The sequence below is a fragment of the Corvus hawaiiensis genome, chromosome 8 (genome assembly GCF_020740725.1).
Source record: "Corvus hawaiiensis isolate bCorHaw1 chromosome 8, bCorHaw1.pri.cur, whole genome shotgun sequence".
Taxonomy (NCBI): Eukaryota; Metazoa; Chordata; class Aves; order Passeriformes; family Corvidae; genus Corvus; species Corvus hawaiiensis.
Window position 1 is genome coordinate 14065452 of NC_063220.1, and position 22073 is coordinate 14087524.

Below are 22073 nucleotides of genomic sequence, written 5' to 3' on the forward strand. Positions count from 1 at the left end.
AGCTCATGCTAAGAGTAAAAGTCACCAAACAAGGAAGAAAAATAGGTGCAACCCAGTGAGAATGGCACACTCTGCTCCTTCAGCAAGGCTCAACATATCACACGTGGGCTTAACCTCAAAGCAACCACAGCTTTCAAACTAAGGAATTAAGAACAATGTATGGCACACCTATTGCTTTCTAAGTTTACAAGGGAACGTCTGCCTCAGACAAGCTCATCTCAAATATTCATAAAAATTTAATGTCAAGCTCAGACTTCAAAGCCAACAGTGTTGCAAAATTATGAGGAGGACATTAAATAATTAGAAAAAACTGTAAGTAAAAGCAATTTGCCACTGTTCATGTACACTGCCTTGCTTAACGACCTCTCTGTAAAGTCTTTTCAGACACACCATGAAGGACATTATATGAAGTATATCATACTCACACCCCTCTGTCAGCAGCAAGAGCTTTACATTAATTAACACAATACACAACCTTCCAGAAGAAGGCTCCAGTTTAAAATTCCTCACCCAAAATGTGTGCAATATAACACGTTTGTTTAGAATAAAAGGCATTTATCCTGCCCTCAAAGCACTTACGAGCCACATTTTGTATAGTGGATTGCAGCATATTTTTTTACAGTACCCAAAGCCATCATTGAAATTCAATGTTCTAAAGTTTGAAATCATCCTTCCCTTGGCCACAAAGGTTGCATTACTTCCCATCCCACACAGACTCGAAAACTTTCCATAATCCAGCTAACGAGAAGAAAAATGTCACTGTAATTAACACACAAAGTGATGACCTAATTAATCACTAAAGCAGCAACGTGAAAAAGCTTTAGGCTTTCAAAGTTTTCTAGCAAAGTCAGGCAAAAGGATTGCCAGGGAACTTTTAAGGTCATTCCATTTCTGGTCACCCTGAAAATAAGACACATTTGAGACCATGCTTTTATATCCTATCAAACAGGACTCCATGGCAGTGAGGTGCCTTCAATGTGGCAGTGATCTCCTACTTCAGACTCCCAGCCAAGTAATACCAAAGTTCTCATTTTTTGGGCTCATAGTACTGTTGTCTCAAGCCCAGTACTTAAAGCAAAGCTTTAGGCAACGATCATGCTGATGTTAACAGCAAGAACAGTTTGCAAAAACCACCCTGCACTGTACCAGCACAGGCAAGAGAACATGAGTTTAGACCCCTGCAAAGAGTCACACCAGAGGCCTCTGATGACTCTGGACATAACTGTAAAAACACTTGGTAGCATTCCAGCTTACAACTAGTTTAACAGGTCATTGCTGCTAAGAGAGACTGTCTTCTTGTCCCAAACACTGAGCTGTTTGTTCCTCCACCCTCTACAGGCTGACACAATCAGTCACTATGTGTATGCAACGAAGCCTTGAGAACAGAACACGTTAAAACACATTGTTCTGTTCTTTTTTGTCCTGCCTAGAGAGTTTTACCCTGGGTCAGGTCCCCAGTCTCCTCCTTTACCTGCAGCTGCACGATGCAGGCTGCTCCCTGAAGAGAGCAGGAGAAGGCAGGAACCCTGTCAATTTACACCTGCTCCGAGTGAGCACAGCACAGGGTGAGGAAGCACACTTGGGGCAGTTCTGCCAGAGGAACATCCCTTAAGTAAACCCTTACCAGGATGAAATATCAGAATCTGGTACCCAGCACAGATGAATTCTTCATGAGATCGCTGTTATCTTAACCTGCTTGGCTTTGATTGCTGAGAAGCAGCCAAGCACACTGGCATTTCTGACTGCTGAACCTTCAGTCAGCATCCCTTGAAATGGGCAAGAGAGGTCTGACCTCAGAGCCAAGGGAGAAATTGCTACTGCTCAAGCCTTATCCCATCATTTTCTGAATTTTCTTGTAGCTGCAAAGGTTAGGGAAAAAAAAAAAAAAAAAAAATCAAGACTACACAGAGTAGTAAGAAAAGCATTCTGGAATTCCCAAGCAGTCGATTTATTTCAGGCCACCAGAAACTCTGATGTATCTTAGTGTTTCAATCTGGACTCACAGATATTAGAGCACATAGATTTCACATTTTGGAAGAGGGAGGGGGAATCACACTCACTCAAGCTGTTTTTCCCGTCCCCTCAAAGCTGCATTTTACTTTCACCTTAGCCAACTTGTATTTACTGGGAGTTGCAAAGTTAGCCCCTGTGCTGGTAGGGTGATACAACCTTCTCTGCCTTCATGGCTAGAGCTCCTAAAAACCCCAACACTTCAAAAGCTAGAATGAGTATTTCTTTTAATGAACAAAGTCTTACAAACAAGATGTCTTCCTCTCACAGCTCCCTGGGAACTGAGTTCCAGATACTGGTGCAATCTGGAGGGCACCAGAAAAAAAAGACTGTAGTTCCACAGTCATGCTAACAATGTATTATCCTTGCTTTCAGTTCAAGATAAGGTAGGTACTTCATTACCTTACTGAGCAGATGTACTTAATGAGTGGGTACTTTGTCAATTTAGTCCTAAAGGAAAAATTAAGAGAACAGGGCATTTACATTCCTAGAGCAAACCCAAATTTTAGGCCCCCCACTAGTGTAAGATAATAAGAAATACACGTTACTGGCTTTTGAAAGGTTTTTTTTTTAAGTACACATCCCACAGCCCAGACTTTCAGAGGGAATAATAATTCTGGCTGCTGCTGTGAGCAACAGATTTCTTTTAAACAGAAAGAGCAAAACAGCATTACACAACATCACTTTCCAAGGGAAAAATATGTTATTTAAGCTCACAATAATTTTTACATTGTTTGGGTTATGAAGAAAGTTGCTTAATGTTCTTTCTCCACTAAAGCAAATCTTGAAAGCTAGATTTGAGACCAGCAGAGATCAGAGTCCCTTTTATTTACCCAAAGAATAAAACCAGCATGGACGAAGTTTCGACAAGCTATAAGCAGCTGTTTCAAACTGTGTTTCAATCATGTTCCAGTAGAGCCAGTTCTTGGGGCCAAGAGAATCTGGTTGCTTCCTGGCTGCAACAGAGCTACCAACAAAGACATTGACTGTAAGGTTGAAATCTATCAATTAGGAACTGAACTCATGCCAGCCACAGTGCCAGAGAAATAATTAAGATTGTTCCCATAAACAGGAGGAAACAACACAACAATTCAGAGTGAGAAACAGCAGAGCTTTCTGGATTTTGAGCTTCAACAAAAAAAACCCAAGATGTTTACAAGTCTGCATCCTAGGTGTGTAGTACATGCTTTAATGCATTACTGAGCTCAGACATAACTTGCCTGTGTCCAGCACTGGGATTCAAGACCAAAATATCTGCAAATGAGACAGAAAAACAACTTCTGACCAATAAATATTATATCTACTTCTGAAATAAACCAGAAGTACTCCCCATGCTAACACATATTCTCCACTACTTTTATGTTTCTACAGAGAAAGGTATTTGGCAAGCAAAACAAAAAACAATTTCTTGCCTGGTGCCACACTTCTTCAGACCAGGCAGCGCAGTCAATTACATAAATCAAATAGGAGACCACAATTGCATTGAGGAGTCTCTGACTTCTCTCTACTGTTTTCCCAAAGCTTCGCACCTCAAATTCATCAGCACGAAAGCTAAAATTATTTGCCAACATTACACTCCTAAGGCTACACACACAGCTTTCAAAAAAAGTTAATCTGCTAGCAATTTTTATAATTCCACCTTGTAAGCCTACAATCTGCACCCATGAGTCCAGCAGAGATCTGAAGACAGGAATTCCCTATTCACAGAGCAGTTGCATTTGACAAAGAGCAAATGAAATCTGGGTTCTAATACGTCAGTAATGGAGGCAACACTTCTCAGCAAACTGCTAAGTAGCCTACAGATCCTGCCTACCTTTCCAAAACTTTAAGATTTCAAGGAAGAAATGCTTCCAATAAAATGTCCATGAGGACAAAAGCTCACAAGTGGGCAAACTGCTTTGAGATGTTCACCTTATGAGAATCACGTGAATTAAAAGACCTGCTGAACTCTGGAAGAGGCCGCCAAGCAGTAGCTGTTCTGCAGAGGAGTGTCCTTTCCACCCAGCAAACAATCCTCCCTTGTACAGAGGCCTCACCTCCACAGCAAACCTTACAGAGCAGCTGAAGTACAGAAGTGGATCCTGCTCCCAGTCCCCTCTTGAAGGCCAGCCTGTTGCCTTTGAGACATGAGGAAAGAGGATGAAAGCAGCCGATACAATTGCAGACTTTGGAAAAAAGCTAAGAAAGCCAGTTAAGTGAGGCTGCCATCCTAGGAATACATCACCTCAAGATCCTCCCCACCCCAATCCAAAAAGCCTTGTTTACTTTGAGGATGAAGTTTTAGAGCAAAAGTGATCTCTGCAGAATGACATCCAAGTGCACTGAAGAAAGCAAGCCATGGCTATGGTATCTCAGACAGAGGCATTCTCTGCCATACAAACATCTTCGCCTAAAATCAGCATCAGCTCCAGAAACTGTAAGTCATCACGAAAAAAATAAAAAAAAGAAATCAATCCTTCCAAAAACCTACTGAAAATAAAAGTTGATTAAAGAGAAAACAGGCTTGACATTGTCAGAGTCCCTTCCCAGGCAGCCGTGACCGAAATGGAAGTAAATAGCAGAAAGAAGGAAGGTGACCTGGGATTGTACCTGACTTGCTGAACCATGCTGCTGTGTTTGTGGAACTGGTCCATACAATGCCACTCAACCAACAGATTTGCTCTCTGGATTTGGGCCAGTGGCAGAGACAACATTTAATTAAGACATTGCATGAATGAGAAAGAATGAAAGAAAATTATAGCAGAACAAAATTGGCTATGGCTCTGTAAAACAAATACACCAAGATGAATCAGCTAGTAAATAAAAGCAAAAACTGAAAACTAACACTGCTGCCTCGAGAAGAAATCAGATAATGTACAAGAAATGAAGCGCTGAAGTTACAAGACTAGATGAAAGCCTTAAACATTAATAAAAATAATTGAAACATGTATAAAGACTGCTGAGAAAAGATGAAACATTGCAACCCAAGATAGGAATGCTTCTTTCCTTCCCTTTTGATTCTTCTGTTAATATGTTGCTGGTCATAAGGTCTTTCCCTTTCCACCACTTGCTTCCTCTGTTCAGGTGCCAGCTAATGCCAGGATCTGTTCACATCAAGATCTGTTCCACCTAGCAAAGGAACCTTCCCTACCACGATACTGCAAGGTCGAGTGAAAAACAAGCAGTGGTAGCAGGTGAACTCTGACTAACCACTATAACTCTCTTATAACCACTGTGGCATTCCAGGAACTGTTCTGCTGTGCCAGAGTCCCTGTGCAATCAGAAAACCATGCGACAAGAAACACATGAAATGACAAGAAGGGTCTGCTAGTTTTGCTACTTCAGTGAGGAGCGACCACAGACCACTAAAAAAGAACCAGAACAAAGCCAGAATCCTCATCTAAAATCTGCTATTCCTTTTTCAGCATCAGAATTTTTTCAGGCTACCACCTGAAAACTGCAATGAACTAATTCTTCAAATAGCTTGGATGCATAAACCTCAGAAGCTTCCTTACATCATTTTAGTAAGAATTGATCCATAATCTTACTAAGCTTGTGTTATGATTTAAAAGTACCAATAATATACAACTCTGGGTTTCTCTTTGAGCTTTGTTGGTTTTTTTCTTATTAAAAAAAATAATTGTTGACTGTCTTGTACTATCCTGTGATCTGAGCTCAGTCAGGCTGATTAGCAGTGACAGCATGTCAGAGGTCATTACCATTAAACACACCTCAGTGAACAATTCAATGGAGTTGTTATTCCATCAGTGTAGTCCTCACAGGTGGTTTTAAGAATTGCAGGGAATGAACTCCAGATCATTGTGGGTTGTAATCTGCATGCCTGAGCACCCTCTGCTGCTCTGCACTGGCTGGCCCTGAGCAGTTCCACATGGTCCCACAGTCCCAGGGGACTCATCCAGTGCAACAGTACTGCTGGAAGGAGCAACACCTGAGCGTCCTTAGCCAACCCTTGTGGTTCATCTGGGAGAAGCTGCAAACAAGCAGGTGCTTGGTATTTTCAGCTGGGAGATTATGGCTTTAATAAACCCATTGTCAAAGGAAACATATTTGTGTGTGTTCTGCATGTAAATAAATATATATAATTTAAGTGTATATATGTGGGTATGTCTGTATATGTATTATGTATGTATTTATATATGCACAGACATCCCTATATGGATATTCACATTATGTAAGTGCATATACCTACAATGTGCACACAGACATCCATCTTTTAATATATATGCCCATCGATTTTCTTGATCATTTCTTTTCATAAAGAAGCTTTAAGCTTGCTCTCCCATTTTCAGTCTCACTCATATTGGCAAGAAATGTGTTTGTATGTCCACTATGTCTGTACAGAGAGAGAACGAAGGAAGTGTGTGTGTACAGATGTAAACATATTTTGTACACAGTCTCAGCTGACTGTAATCCATAGGTCACCACCTACGCCACAAAAACAGATGCATTTCTCTGTCAGCAGGTCCACTTTCACACATCCTGCAAAAAAGCCATTGCAACATAACTAGGTCACCAGCATTTTGGTCTTCTCTCCCCTTAAACAGATGCTAAATTCCTTTCATTGTGGTGGAACCATGCTGAAGGTATGATGTGGACTGCTTGCAGCCACCCACTTTCTAAGAAATATCTGAATTAAGCCTTGTCGTCTGTCAAGGTTTTCAATAAGTGCAGTGCTGTGAGTGCTGGTAATTTATCAGGAGCTCTAGTGTCAGGGCCAAGTGTCCTACAGCAAACAAGCACAGCCCAATTTGGCCTAAGTAAAATTGCAAATGTTCCTTCAGAGTGCTCCTGCATAGACTGGCACCAAGCACAACTATTTTACACGCATCCATGCGATGCTCTGAGTGCTCCTCCCAAATCCCATCTCTCCTTTACAGCCCCAAAAGCAGCCCTGGGAGAAGCAGCACCTTCCATTCAAGGAAAGAGGATCACACAGGGTGGCTCAAGTGGAACAAAAGTAACTGCAAGATGGAAGAGTGAACAAAAGCACCCAAGCGAGGATTGCAGCGTATGCTACAACAGCACAGAAAACACCTTCAAAAAATAATCCTATCACCTAGTTCCATGCTGCTAACTTACTCTCTGCATATTAAAAGTGTTTCAGTGAGAAAAATAGAATTACTTTAAAAATTATGATGGGGCTGAATTTCAGACAAGGGAGAAATTCAGTCTATTAATCATCGAGTTAATCTATTTATTCACCTTGGAAAAATCCTGATCAGAAGAAAGTCTATTAAAAGAATACAGAGATTCAGCTGCCACCTTTCTCACTGAATAGGCAATCAGAAAATGCCCCTTTGAACCCTGCGTTAATAAAATTCTTATTAAATGCAAACCTGCACAATGTTATCTTGAAGAGGCTCATTAGTTTAAAAAAAAAAAAAACTTGTCTCAAAATGTGTTTATTTCCTCAGAGGTGAGAAGGTAAGTTCTCAAACCACCAACTGCTGCACCTTCCTATTTCAACCCCATCAGTGCTGCAGCTATATCTTGCAGTCTACCACATCTCAATTATTTATGAAAACCACAGAGACAAATCCACAGACAGAAATCATAATGACTATTATGAGATAGGACAGCAATCAGAATCACTCATTCTGGTTTGGTATGTAAGATTTTCAGACAGATAAGGATATTATTATTCTTTCTTCTTCAATTTTTCATTTTCTTTGGGTTGGACAGAAATTATGAATTATCTGTAGAAAGGAGAGAAGGCAGGAATAGGCTTCCTATCTCTCAATACTCAAAAAGAATATTCATGACTCCTTTTTTCACTGGAATAAGGACAAGAAAAATCAAATAATCAGCAACAACAAAACTCAGACTGTCTAGTGGAGAACTTTTAGTCCAACTAAAAGGTACTGTTCATACCATAATAGGATACACAAAGCAGGATCTCTCTCTGTGGCTGAGTTTAAAGAAGAACATGTCTAAGATTCTCTAGGCATTACTCATCCTGACTCTCTATTTAAACAATTAATCAGCTGAGCTCATCAGTCCAGCACTGTGGGGTACAAGCAGGACTGTTCTGGTGTCTCCTCAACAGTTACTCCTGTAACACAAATGCATTGCAGCCTTTGAACATTGTAAAGAACTCGCCACTCCTCTCCCGGCAGAAATACCCATAAAACTGTACACTAGGATTTAAGACACTTGTTGAAGCCCACTGTATGCATGCACAGGCAGATGCTTTTACATTTAGAAAACCCACTAAAAGCCCTAGGATAAGGAAATTGCAATGTTTATTTATTTTTAAATAGCTTGTGTAATGGGACCAAGATATAAACCAAAGCATGACTTAGCACTGCACAGTTACAGCAAAAAGCAGGTAACCACTACTCAAAAACTTTCCAGAATGATGAAGCAAGGTGAGGAAAAAATCCAGCGTGGATTCCTCTAAATTCATTTCCTTTGTGGCAAAAGCAGCCAAATAAGACACAGTACACTAAGATCACTCTAAGGGAAAACAGAAGGGGCACAAACAAACAGATACCCAGATAATGGGGAGCTCAGTCTAGTTCTAGTCCCAGTCACCACTTTGAACCATCACACTGTCAGACACCTTCACACAAGCACACTACACCCTTGGATTTCTCTGGCTGCTCTGAAATCTAGTCAACTAAAGAACCCTTCAAATGTAGTATTTTTACCATCAGAAGAAAACAAACCAAAAGACAAAATTCTCCCTCCTTCCTTTTCTTTTGGGAGTGAGGAAACGGGATAAATCAAACAGACTAACTTCTCAGAATTCTAATCCCTCTCAAGGCCTTGAATCATCCATAATTTAGACTTTACTAATTTCACCGAATGAAAAGCAGTCATTCATGAAATTTCAACACAGATGAGCAGTTGGGTGGAGCAGGGGAAAGCTACCAGAAGTTCAGAAGAGAAACAGACTAGAGGCTTCACTGATTCCAGACATCACCACGTTCTGAACATGTCTGATACAGGCTGTCCTTGAAGGGACACACATGTTCTCACCTCCTCGTCTTCTCTGACTAGAAGCAAAACTGTGTGACTTTGTTTCGATTTTCTTCTTAAATATGTCATCACAGAGGCATTTCCAACCTCCCTCCTTGGCCCAGTTTTGGCCGGCAGCATGTCCATCTTTCAGAGCCATCAGAGACTGGCTCTGCTGGACATGGTGGAAGCTTCCAGGAGCTCCTCACAGGAACCACCTCTGTGCCCCCCCTGCTACCGAAAACCAGGCCATGCAGAACCAATACAAAGGGGTATCACGGTGCCAGTTTTTTGGTTGCATCTTGTCTCAATTGCACGCTGATCTTCACAGAAGCAGTTGCGAAGCCAACAGGAAATAAGCCCATGCAAAGTCTCAGTTCCACAAACCAGCAGTGAGCACAAACCCTCTCTGATCAATTGGTTTTTCTCTCTTCCCAGCTTAGACTTCCCTCCCTGGTTACACACAGCATTCCCAAAGCAGACACTTTGTGTCACATTAACTGACATTAGTCAACAGCCACCTGTTCTGCTGCTTTACTCCTAGTGCATTATCTACCCACAAGTGTTCACTTACATCTGTTTAAAAAAAACCAAAAATAAGGATAGTAGCAAAGTAAGTCTAGAATCACACATGATGTTATCAAGCTTACAGACTTATTAAGGGAATCTTTAAGGTGCTTTACAGACACGTAAGATGCATATTGACTTGAAAGATGCCCTCAGAGAGTTTGTCCTACACAATGCCTTTTGTAGTGAGGAAAACAAGTACTAGCCTAGAAATACAACAGTAGTGAGCTACTTGGTGTTGCACAGACACCAAGTGTCTGGGGTGACTAGGGAAGTGGTAGACAGATTTTTTTTCAGTATAAATACTTATATCTTTTATGGTTTGCTTACAAGCCAGAGCTAAGAAGTAAATTTTCCCTCTCAACATTCCTCTGTTTTCCAATCAATCATATCCATGATCCTCTTGCCCAGTACCCAGCTTGGTCAGTAGTAGCTGCTCTTCAGGTGCCAGAAAAATAAGTTATTGCCACTGTGAAAGAATACATACCTAGATTTACACTCTTTAGTCTTACAAGTAAAGCATAACTTTTCCCCTTCTGCCCTTGAACAGGAAGAAGAAGTTTAAGAGAACACTGAAATGTCCTTAAATAATCAGTTTTAAACACACACAAAACTCTTGCAATGTTAAGAGGCCTCAAATCTGCTTATTACAGCAGGCTTACAGTCCCCTTCATAGCTTTGTGGAATTACAATAGAATCACGCAACAGAAATCCATTAGGTTCACAATTGCTCTGCCAGCACAGCATTATCCGCTACTGTGTAACTTCTCCCAAGAACGATGTGAGGATTAATTCATTACAGTTTGTGCTATGCTTTCAAAGCACTCAGTCTACAGAAGAGCGGAGAGAATTATTAGAGGACAATCAAATTCTGGTGATCCTTCCTTTATGCCTGTGGGCCCTGTTTAGAGCAACAATTTAGCCCAACAATTAGAACAAATTGAAAACAAAATTCATTCAAACAAATGTGAAAGCGTCATGATAAAAATGTAGTCACACAGGAAATGAGAAACTTTAAAAGAGTAATTAACTTCTACTCCTTACCTAATATTGACTAATGCATGGGTCACCTTGCTTGCAGGCTCTTTCCATTGACCAGCATTGGTAGACAGCCTTAGAACTGAAAGGAGAAGAGAGTTAACAGTGCTGGCACAGAACTGGCAATTTCATAATTCAAAACAGGGGGGAAAAAAAAAAAAATTCTGCTTTGGCAAGATGGCAGTCCAGGAACCACATCAAAGCAACGGTCATCTTTGAGATGATCTGTGATCCAGGGCAAAAGTTCCCTTCAAAGCCCATCTAAGAAACATAAGGAACATGGAAGGGGTGAGAAGAAGAGAGTAACAACTTGGAGGCAGAGGGGACAGAAGAACCAGGGTCCTCCTAACTGCTTTCATTATCACACACAGCTCATTTTCCCCAGAAACAGGGCAGCGTCCCAAGCTTAGAATAGCTTTTATTCCACACACAGCTGTTCTCCTCCAGCTCCTGCTTATGCAAGGTTCCATCTGAACTGGACTACATACTGCAGTTTAAACCCTCTCCAGCAATGATGAAATTCTTTACATGCCCATTTATCTAGAGTTGCAGACAGGAATTACACACCAGCCTAAAGAAAAAACACTCCCTGTAGGAAGAAGGGTGGTGTTCTCTTGCACAGATGGTCTCTGACAGACTTAAGAGCAGATCTGAAACATTCTGCAACAGGAACAACTAGGGAACCCAATTCTTTTCCGCCAGAGTACCAAAAATATTTATTTAGGTCAAAATATGTAGTGTTTTTATGGTGGCAGTTACCTGCACATCTCTTGATAAGCATCAGAACAGTAACAGATCCTGTAGCAGATGTTTTGATTAATTTCCATATTGCCTGAACAAAGGGAATTTTCTATTAATTTGTACATACAGGGTTTTCTGGGGGTTAGATTCCACAACAAAAGTTCACCCTCAATTTAGAAGTGAAGGAACAGCTCACCATCTGAATTTAGGATCATCCAGAAACATGGATGTTGCAAGTGAATGATTAAGCACATCGGCCGCATACTTATGCCTATAATTGCAGGACAGAAGCTTTCAGTCCTGCAAATCTGGATAAAGTTCAGTTTCAGAACAAGAGAAAAAAAACCCAAATCAATTAGATTCCACCTCCACTCCCAACATGCAAAGTTTCAACCACATTAACAGAAAAACTAAAGGACACGGCAGTTTTCTCATCTGCGCTAACCAATACCCCAAGGCTAGGGGACAGAAGGGTCACTGTAGTCTCAGAAATGGGCTGACAAGCAAAGGAAACTATCAGGACACCTGGTGGCTTTCATCAGCTTGAGACAGTGCTACCTTCTCACCTTCTATTCTACCATTACATGTCATCTGCAGAAAAAAGTTGTCAGCTCTGAGTAACATTGTTTTGTCAAATAGTAGGTACTGTACTTGAGTATCTGAAGTAATATATGTAGAGAGAGTTTCAATTCAGGCATCTGCAAGAGTAATTAAATGGGGTTTACTCTGCGTAGGATGGCAAACATTCATGTGAGAAATGAATTGTTTTAACAGGTCAGGTGTGGTGTGCCTTTTGCAACCCAACTGAGGGAGTATCTAAGTGCATTATTCTTCTATTCCACGTATCTTCAGCTTCCACAAAGGATGGGTTTGAAAAAATTATTAGCTAGTAAAAGCACCTCATTTTACTAGCTGCAACTCTTGAGAGTAGAAAACGGGTTAGCAAAAAATCTTATGCACTCAGAGGGCACAAAAATGGCCAAGTGAACCCTTATGTAATGGCTGAAAACTGTAGGGAATTCATACAAAAGGGCAGCTTGTTTCTGCTTGCAGTTACAGAGGGTAGTCGGCTACTTTTATTTAGCTGAGGATGTCTCTCTTCATGTCAGAAGAGAGCTGTGGCCAACTGTCTGCCCTTTAACTCTCCTTATATGCTTATATTAACGCCTGTTGTTCATTGGGAGATCATGCTGAGAAGGGAACAGAGGGTAAATGAATGAAAGGTCCTTTCGTAATAAAGCAAACAAAGAACATAACTATATTCTTTTTTTCACAGCTTCAAGTTATGCAGCACACCAGTGCTGCTGCAGCTACCCTGGGCTGCAGGTTCCTGTGTATAACACTGCCTGATTATGTCTCCATGCATTCCTTGCTCTTCTTTGCTCCTCTTTCCTGCTGGGTGTCACTTGGCTCCCTTCCCTCTCTCGCTGAAGGATGGCAGCTTCTCCCTGTTTTGCCAGTGGGCACATTCTTCAGTCCAGTGATTCACTTGTCACTGCAAGCAGGTTTGTGAGGGCTGTTTTCTTGGTTACTTTGGCAAAGAGTGAAGTAGATGTGATTTGTCTAGCACAGCAAGCTTCTTGCTATAAGTTTCTCAAATTCTTCTCCAAATTCTTCTTTGCATTCAGTAGTTCTCTATGCTGGGTGGTTCTGCAGCACGTACCTGCCTTTTGACTTGAAATTGTTGAATGTAATAGAGGAAAACTACACAGAAATGCATGAAATACCACATACTCCATTGTAAAAACAAATTCATATTTCCAACATTAAGTGACAGAGAGTGGGCAAGGAGTCTGTTCGTACTCTTTTGACAGTTAAAAAAAAAATTATCCTTTTAGCAAGTTTATCCCTCTCTCAATTCTTAATTTACCAACATGCCCTAGTACACAAAACGTGTTCACTCAGCACGACACACATCAGTAGCAGATAGACAGGAAACACCTGACACAAACATCCCTCTTCCACCACACTCACTTCCAGGCAGCAGCAATCCTGACGAGTCAGGAGGTACTTACCCATAGAATAAAGGTTGTCAAAATTCTGGTGCATCCGAATGATTTCATAATAGAGCTCATCATAGCTGCTGGGAGTGGGCAGAAATGTGTCTCCGTAAGTGATGAACATGTTAAACAGGTTCACAACCTATACAAGTGAAAAGAAGTTGCAACAGGAATATTTATCCCAAATCTATTCTGCATCAGAAACAGTACAAACTATGTCCAAAACCTTCAAATAAACAGCTTGCAGTTGCAGCAGATAGCATGACATTACCTCATTGCTTTATTTATTATTTTCTTTATAGTACCAAAGAAACAGACAAGAAGCTTAAATACTGTTTTATCTGGGACCAGAAAAACACATTTCTATTCTGCATACAAAGGGCCACAGAACAAGAAAAAAATATTATCAAATCTGGAAAATTAAACTAGGTCTTTCCTCACATAGACTTATTTCAGTGAGCCAACCCTATAGTTAGTCCAAGCACTGTCCTTTCCAAACACCTAGAGAAACCAACCACAATGATACTCCTCTGCTTCATGGCCTTGTTCTCATATCTCCTTAACAAGCCAGCAATCCCTTCTGGAATCCTTTCAGGATTACAATTCTTTCCTAAGATTAATTCACAATTAAGTTGTTAAAAGATAAGAGGATTTGTGCAAGGGTAAAGATGCTCACCATAAGAGCAAGGGTGAAGATGTTGTGCTTGGCCAGCAACACAGTCTCATTAGACATGAGGAACTTCAACAAGTTGATCAAAGCTAGGAGAAAATAGTAAGTATTTTTAAAATAGTATAAAAAGCAAAGCCATCATCATCAAGTCACTTAAATGCAGATGCATTTACATAACCTAGTGCAAGCTAAACTAAATGCCAGCTATTCACCTCAGAAATATATCAATTTATATGTAGGGTTGAGCGGTGCTTTTTGTTGCTAAAATACTCGGCTGAACAGGTAAGTGACAGCTATTTTACTTTCCCACATTTATTCTCCTTCACTGACTTCCCAATCAAATCTACTCAGGCTCAAGGTACATCTCTTGTTAGCTCAGTCAGCTCATGGAGATTTTTCTATCTGCTAGATCCTGGAGTGAGCTTTGGGGTTGGAGAATCCTACTGTCTTGTTTCTGCTTCATATATCACCAACATGATATATGCATAGTCAGCCCCAAACTGTCACTCTTGTTGATACATGCAGTTATAAAAAATAAAAAAGGTAAGAAAACCCCCACAGCACAGCTTTTCTGTAGCTCTGTGTCAATGCTACTGCACTGCTAAAAAGAAGGATGTAGTACTTTATTGTGCCAGTTATCTGGGGCTGTGCCATAAAGATTACAGATCTGGTTCAAACTTGTCTTAAATAATAAAACAACAAAAGCTCCTGCTGTAACCACCCAGTATCAGTTAGTAACAGTGGTAATTAACAAAAAGGTTGGCTAAAAATGCTTTAATCAAAGAGACTTTACAATAAACAACTGTATTCCATGCACTTTAATAAAATGTGAAGTTCCTTATCTTTTTTTTTTCTAGTTGTTGAGATTTTCAGAAAACTAGCTTCTTCTGCATTATAGCTGCTCAAGAGTAAAAGCTGAAGGCTGACTGGAAGAGGTTCTTAATGTACTCTCTGCTCTGAAGTCAACAGATTTCAAGACTTAAAACGTCTGAATTAAGATGTCATGAAAAGTCAATGCTGGAACACTGTACACACCTTTTTTTAAAGGTTCTTAATTATCTACTAATTGGTAACTTCATCCAACAGAACAATACCAGGCATTACTCCAATTTTTTTACAGGCACAAGTAGAACTTGTTAATCCCTTTTTTCCCCCCACCATTACACAAGCATCACACACTACCCAGTAACCTGTGAGAAAATAAGCTGTGGTTTGGGAGAGCTCCACAGCTAATGCAGAAAAAAACATTCACCTCAGCCCAAAGTACAGGCTATGAAAGAGGAAGAGATAAAGCACAGGGAACAGGAATGAGGTATGGGCAGAATTTAGATACTCATCCCCTTTAAGATTACAGAGGTAAAATCAAAACACCTACAGCAAAATGATGTGAACACACTGGTCAGATCTTGAATTAAAGGAAACTGCCAGATTCTAAATGCAGTCCTGCAACCTCTACTTTACAATACTAGAAGTTCACCATGAGTATCAAAAGTTTATATATGCACACCCAAAGGGAAGCCTACAGCCCCAAGGCAGGTATTTACTCATCACAGGCAGAAGCTACTTCAGTTTAATCTTCCAGTGGGTGGCTGATGCTGAACTGCAAACCAGGAACGAACAAAGCTCTCTGCAAACTCCAGACGTGCAAGTGCTGTATCTTTCAGAGCTATTCCAGGATTTAACCATCAGTAATAGCATTTCTTGCTTCCATGTCTGCAGCTCACCTCATGAAGCACATTCATTCACACCTTTTCAATCCAGCCACATAACTCTCCACACCATCATCACCCCATCATCAGAAACTCCTGGGACCAAAACCAGAGCTTGGATTCCACAATAACACAGCTCTGGAAATACCCCTGTCAGTTACTTTTCTGCAAAACAAACGTTTCAAAACAAAGTAGCAGGTACAGATGGGCTCTCCACTGGAGCAAAGATCCAGCTAAAAACAGGTTGCCACGGTAACCAAACCTCCACAGCAAAAAAGTCTCCTGCAGTCAGTGCCTTGGACTGCAGACAGCTGCCCTGCATCTCTGTCACAGCAGCTCATCAGCCATCTCTCCATCTCAGAGTTTCAAGCATTTAGTTACAAGGCTTTACCTCCTTCCCAGCCATGACAGTCCACAGGGCCACAGCTCATGAACAGGTGCTGCTGTTCAACTACCAGCAGCTTGGGTTTGTGGAAGCAAAGTAGCAGAGCTCTGGATTTCTTCTGACAAGTTGTGAGAAGCCTCATGTTCATCTCTTTGCCTCTTACTCTACCGCAAGAGCCCTGCTGAATGGCCTTTGCCAGCAGGTCATGGCACAGCGTGACAAGAAGCCACCACTGAACATCCAAAAACAGTGAACATGAAAGCTGCCCGTGATGAGGAGAACTATTTTGAAAAGAACGAGCGTATTTGTCCAGAGCACAAGCACTCACCAAATGATGAGGACAAGCACCCTACAACTGCCCACTGCAATACTTCTCACAGACCACCCTGAAGCACTTGTACTGCTCTGTATTGGTGACAACACTTGAAGGAGAACTAGCTCTGTTCTCTCCCTACATTTGTTTCAGCCATTGTGATGAATCTATGTTTAATTTTCCTGTTTCAGTTAGAAAGAAGACAAGAGATTACCTCTGCTTGAAATCAGTATTTATACCTGAACTGCACTGCATCACAGCCCACTCAAAACAACCTGTGCTGCTCCTTCCCTAAGAACTAGGAAGGAGAGGAACATGCTTCACATGAAGAAGAAACTGAGCGCTGGGCTCAGAGCCCGGTCAGAAGAACTAATCCGTCAGAGGTTTACAGCCATTGTGTGCCCTGCGCTGACAAATTTATCAAGTGTTAGGAAACCACACATTCCAGAAAAAGTTGCAGTGTTCCTAACTGGGATATACACTACATTGATGCTAAAAGAGCAACCAATCTTTCTCCACGCCAGCACACTCTGCAGCAGCCTCTATCAAGTGTCTCTAAGGAACACGAACACTGTGGAACCTTTAAATCCCTTTGCCGTGTCTCTGTAGTTTGTTTGTAAGGCAGCCCCTGTACTGAAAATGAGGACAGCTATGCCCTGAAGTTTTCAGAACTAACAACTTTTAGATCTGGCTTCATATGCCTAGTGCCCTTCAGCAACAATTACACGCACAAAATAAACCTTTAGAGGAAAGTCCAACTGACTGAACACCCCTCTGCCCTCGAGCTCCAAGGGAGCACTGATGCCACTGTTCCTGAGCAATCTGAAGCCAAACCAGATGTGTCACTTTTTCCCTGCTGCAATCAACTGCTCGCCTCTGATACCCCACCTGCAGGCTGCCCTTGCACACTAGCCAGGAAATTATCCCTTTTTTTTTTTCCCAACAGAGGAGCAGTTCAGTCTCCCAGCTGCACAGGCAGACACCAACATGATCCTTGCTTGGGCTCAGCCACCTTATCCCAAATTATGCTCCAGGATTTAACAGCAATGGATGGTTTGGGCATGAGATCTATTTCAGCATTAACTGGAAAAAAGCACCATTTTTGCAATACCCTCTAGAGCCTTTTTTTTCCTCCCTAAAGGTATCTGTTCTTGGCCCGACCCAAACACCCACTGTGGTGAGTCTTGAAATATCCATAACTTCACAATACAACAGGGTCACTAGTACTTCTTTAGCAATAAAGGGAGAAGGCTCTAACTAAACACGCAGCCACCGGTATTTTCATGTAAGTGACCTGAACTGAGTGCACTGGCTATGCCTCTTAAATCAACAAGAAGAGAACACAGCTTTGGACAACTATGTTTACAGCCTGAAACCCAAGTAGACAAGCAGGCTGAGTGGACACAGAGCCATGTGACTGGCTCTGTGTGAAAGTGGTATAAAGCAGGTTGGTTCTTAGGCAATTTTCTCTCCAAAGAATTATTATAGCAAAAGGATGAAAAGTGACATCACAGATACCCTCCCCTACTTTTTAAACTGAAATGACTGCAGTGAAAGAACCTCTTAGCTCTTTCTCTGCTCAGCTGCTTTTGAAGACACTTTCCCTTATCACCTCCCATAGCCACTCTGTCTGCCAAGGAGCAGCAGTACTCCTGCTCAGTTATTTGCTGCCCTCCCCCAGACCAATCCTCTGTGAGAAAACTGCAGGCAGCCACCATCTCTCCTTTTCTTCTACCAGGAAGGAGGTAATTCCTGTTACAGATGCCCTTCACTCCCTCCTTCCCCTACTCCTATTCCCATAGCAGATTTACCCTCTTTCCCTATAAGCCTTGTTTCAAACAGAAGTATATTCAGCCCCAGGTGAATTGGGATTCACACAACAGTTTTGGGTTTTTTAGCGTCTCAGTGTTCCCTGTTTGGATCATTTGTAATGCAACAGAACCACGGAGATAGACCAAGAGAAAAGGGGGGGAAAAAAAGTAGTAGTATCATCCCTTGGGGAAGTCAGAATGTAGCACAGACTCTGCCAGGAGCTTCGGAAGGCTCTGATGTGTTATTGCACAACAAAGCAGAAGAGAAGAGCCCTGAGACACTCATCAATGAGAGCTCGAACGGGTTGAGCACAGTACAGAGGCCTCTGTCACTGCATCTGCTGCGCTTACAGGTCAAAAATCTTCTAATGGTGCATATAATGGCCCTCAAGAAAGCAGCAAGGGAGAAAGAGATGTGAGGGCTCCTCAGTTGCAGTGTAACAGCCATTAACAGGATCTAGTGCTCTACTAAAATCCTCCAATTTTCTACCCTTCAACTTTCAGGGCACACTGGGAAGAACAGTGATTTTCCCATTCCCTCTAGAAGTTACCATTGAGTCAACAGTATATTCAGTGTCCTCCTCCCCATGTCTCAAATCAAAGCCTCCTTAGAAGGATCCCCACCCATATATCACTAGAAGGCAGCCGATCATGACATCTGGGCAACACTTCCATGCTGCACAGAAGTCCTCTGCCTACAAGTGCTTCAGCAGAACAATAACCACCCTGGATCTTCTATAGCCACCCTGTTCACATGTATGTATTCTCAAGGCAAGGTCCACACTACTCACTGTAGCACATGGTAAGCCAGATCTGCTAAGGCTTAGTGCAACTAAGGCCACAACTGAGAATAAAGTGGATTAGATTCTTCAGGAAGCATCACTGGTCTTTCTGTGCTTCAGTTCTTCCAACATACAAGAGAAAACAGGACCATTCTATCTGCAACAGCACTGGAAGTATAAATAGAGCAAAATGAGGAGCCCTGGCTGTACCTGGCCAGATCAAAGGTCCACCTATGCTGAGTGTTCTGTCTCTAAATGGTCTACATCAAACACTTGTTAAAAAAAAAATAGGCCAAACAATGCTTTCTTATACGTTCTTCCGGATTCCAAAATTCAGCATGATTCCCTTACATGAGGGGAACTACAGTATAGAATGTGAAAAAAACAGATTCTCACAGCACAACAATACCACAACCACGGACCAGTCCACTCTCTTGTTCCAGACTGGAAGTCACAAGGGCTAAGCTAGGATAACCACATAGCCCACTGTGCACCTATGAGGAGAAGAGACCCCAGAAGAGTAATCACCTCTAAAAAATGCTATACCTGAAAGGCAATTCAGATTTAGGGAAGCAAAAGGCTCAAATATGACATTCTGAGACGACCTAAGTGTTAAAATGGTGCAGATCTGGCCACAGTCAGCACTGGCAAGCACTCAGAAGAACAGCGATCAAAAGAAACTCAGGAGGAGATGAGTATCTACAGATTGGGTTTGACAGGAAAGAACAAACAGAGGTATTTTCCAGACAGAGTTGTAGGAATAAGAAGCGTGTCCAAGAAATAGTTACATTGCTATTACAAACTAATGCACCAGAACTCCCTGAGGCACAAACTATCCCAGCATCCTTGGACAAGCGAACCAATTACTCAAGGACAGCACTTGCAGCTTCCTGTCAATCACCCACAGCACTAGAAAACAAGACTGTTGCACCAATGCTGCAGTCCCATCTCAGGGGAGCAGAGGAAGCAATAAAAGCTCTGTCAACATCACTAGTCAACATGCTCCAGCTCCTTCCCTCTGCTCTGATCAGGAGGGAGCACCCTGCTCACTGCTGTAACAATTACCTGGCTGGACGCTCCTCTACCCTCCCAGCTTGCTGCCACAGGCACTGCTGAGTTCCTCCTCCCAGCCACCACAGCTCTGTGGCAAAAAGCAGCTGGCAACTAGCAGGCTCCCCATCACCAGCACTCTACAGCTGTTCCCTCTTTTCCCCATGACTCGCTCTCAGGGGTACATCCATGAAAGCAGGCTCTTTTCTTAATGAGAATCAACAGCTTGCCAGAGGGCTGGAGCACATGCTGGCATAACCCATCGCTCCCAGGATCAGTCAAGCAGGCTATTTCACCTCCAACCCTTCACTTTCTTTATACAGCCCCCATCCTCAGAACTCACTGTTCCCACCTAAATGGAATCAACAGGGTGAAATTGCAAGCTTAATGGAAATGCTGATTGCTGATGCCAGAGCAATGCTGCTTGATGGCAATCCAGCAAGCAGTAAGAAAGAACACAAATTTTCCAACTTCAGCTAAAGCCTAGATGAACAATATGCTTTTTTCTTAAGAAAAAAAAAAAAAAAAAAAAAAAAAAAAAGCACAGACCTACAAGCTTCATCCCTCTTTAGAGGGAAGGGTAGTATTGAGCTGAATTCTGTTTTGTCTGACAGTGTAAGTTCACACTGTTAAATAGTAGTCTTGGGAGTTACGGTTGCACTTTTTGCCTGGGGTTTTAAAACAGAAAAGGTGGAGAATCTGGAGAAAGAGAAGAAGTATTGTGTGAGAACATGGAAAGACAGCAAGGTAAGGAACCTAGGAGTGATACTGCCTGAACACAAAAAGGGGCCAGGGATAAATTATTGCATTCTGAATGCTGCAAGCCCTCCGGGCAGAGAAAGAAACAACTTCGAACAGCTGTAACACTTCTATCATCAATGGGACCGTTTCCCAGGAGAAACTATCACACCATCTCCACGAGGTCACTGTGATCTGCAAACTGCTAGGGATTCACAACCAAATTCTCCAGTATTTGCTAGCTTTATTTGAAACAGGACAGAGCAAGGTATCTGGATGAGACCTGCCAGGCTGAGGGAAGATGACCAAAAGGTTGCTAAACTTATCCATGCAAATTACTAAATTCCCTTTGTGCTCATCTGAGCAAGGCTCTGTTGAGAAATTCCCATCCTGATCTCACCAGGGGATCAATAACAGCACCAAATCTTATATTATTCTTTTTCTGTTCATCAGCTATCAGGGTCAAACTCTTTATCATCAGTATTAAAATATGTTAACATAAAGTAAAGGTAAACCAGAATTAAGTAAAAGCAGATGCTTCCAATAAATGACCCATGCAGGGAATTTAGAACATCCTCCTTTACAAGAAAAGCCACTGAGTTTCTGCATTTCTTACACTACCTTCTTTAAGAGTTTAATACCAGGACATTTCACCAAATGGCTGGAGTGTTCTTATGAAAATATTCTAGCCTTGATAGAAGGAAGTCATATGGAAAGGTGAGCATGAAATTGTCCCACCAGTTGAGAATGACAGCAGAATACCACAAGTAGACACTTGCAGTCTTCCTTCTGACCTTCCCATCTTTCTGCCTGTAAGTGAGCTTTGTATGAAGGGACTGGGGTTTTCTTTGGGGTAACATAGAGTGCTCCCAGGGGTACAAATTAAATAAATCAGTGAGTACCAACCCACAACACACACCACAACTATAAACAAAAATTATTTTATAAAACCATGTTTCAATTTCAATCCTTTCCTGAATTCCCTGAAATAGATAACAGGATTAACAGTTGTCTTCCTGAACCCAGTTTGTGCCAACACAGTACCACATATCACAAGCACCAACACCCCTATGAGTGAAGAAAACAGGACCCCCAAATGGCTGCAAACTCCCAGTATGTATTCCATGGCACATAACAGCTACAGCCTTTAGTTTGTGTGAGAAACTAAGCCATTTGCTAACTGGCCAAGCAGCTCTACAGTCTTCCAAACTCTCATGGCATCTAGTGATCAGGAACTCTGCCAGTGAACTAGACTGTCTAGTACACCAGTGTGTGAATCCTGCCTCCACAAGAGCTGCA

General features: G+C 41.8%; 1 protein-coding gene across 2 annotated transcripts in view; it reads right to left on the reverse strand.

Annotated features, from left to right (window-relative positions):
- ARMH3 (armadillo like helical domain containing 3) overlaps nt 1-22073 on the reverse strand; it is a 125153-nt gene that overhangs the window by 59117 nt on the left and 43963 nt on the right. For both annotated transcript variants that reach the window (XM_048310628.1, XM_048310627.1), the window contains exons 21-23: nt 13993-14075; nt 13332-13458; nt 10582-10657 (exon numbers count right to left, since the gene is read on the reverse strand). In XM_048310628.1, coding sequence (XP_048166585.1) covers nt 10582-10657; nt 13332-13458; nt 13993-14075 — 286 coding nt within the window. The remainder of the gene's footprint in view (nt 1-10581; nt 10658-13331; nt 13459-13992; nt 14076-22073) is intronic.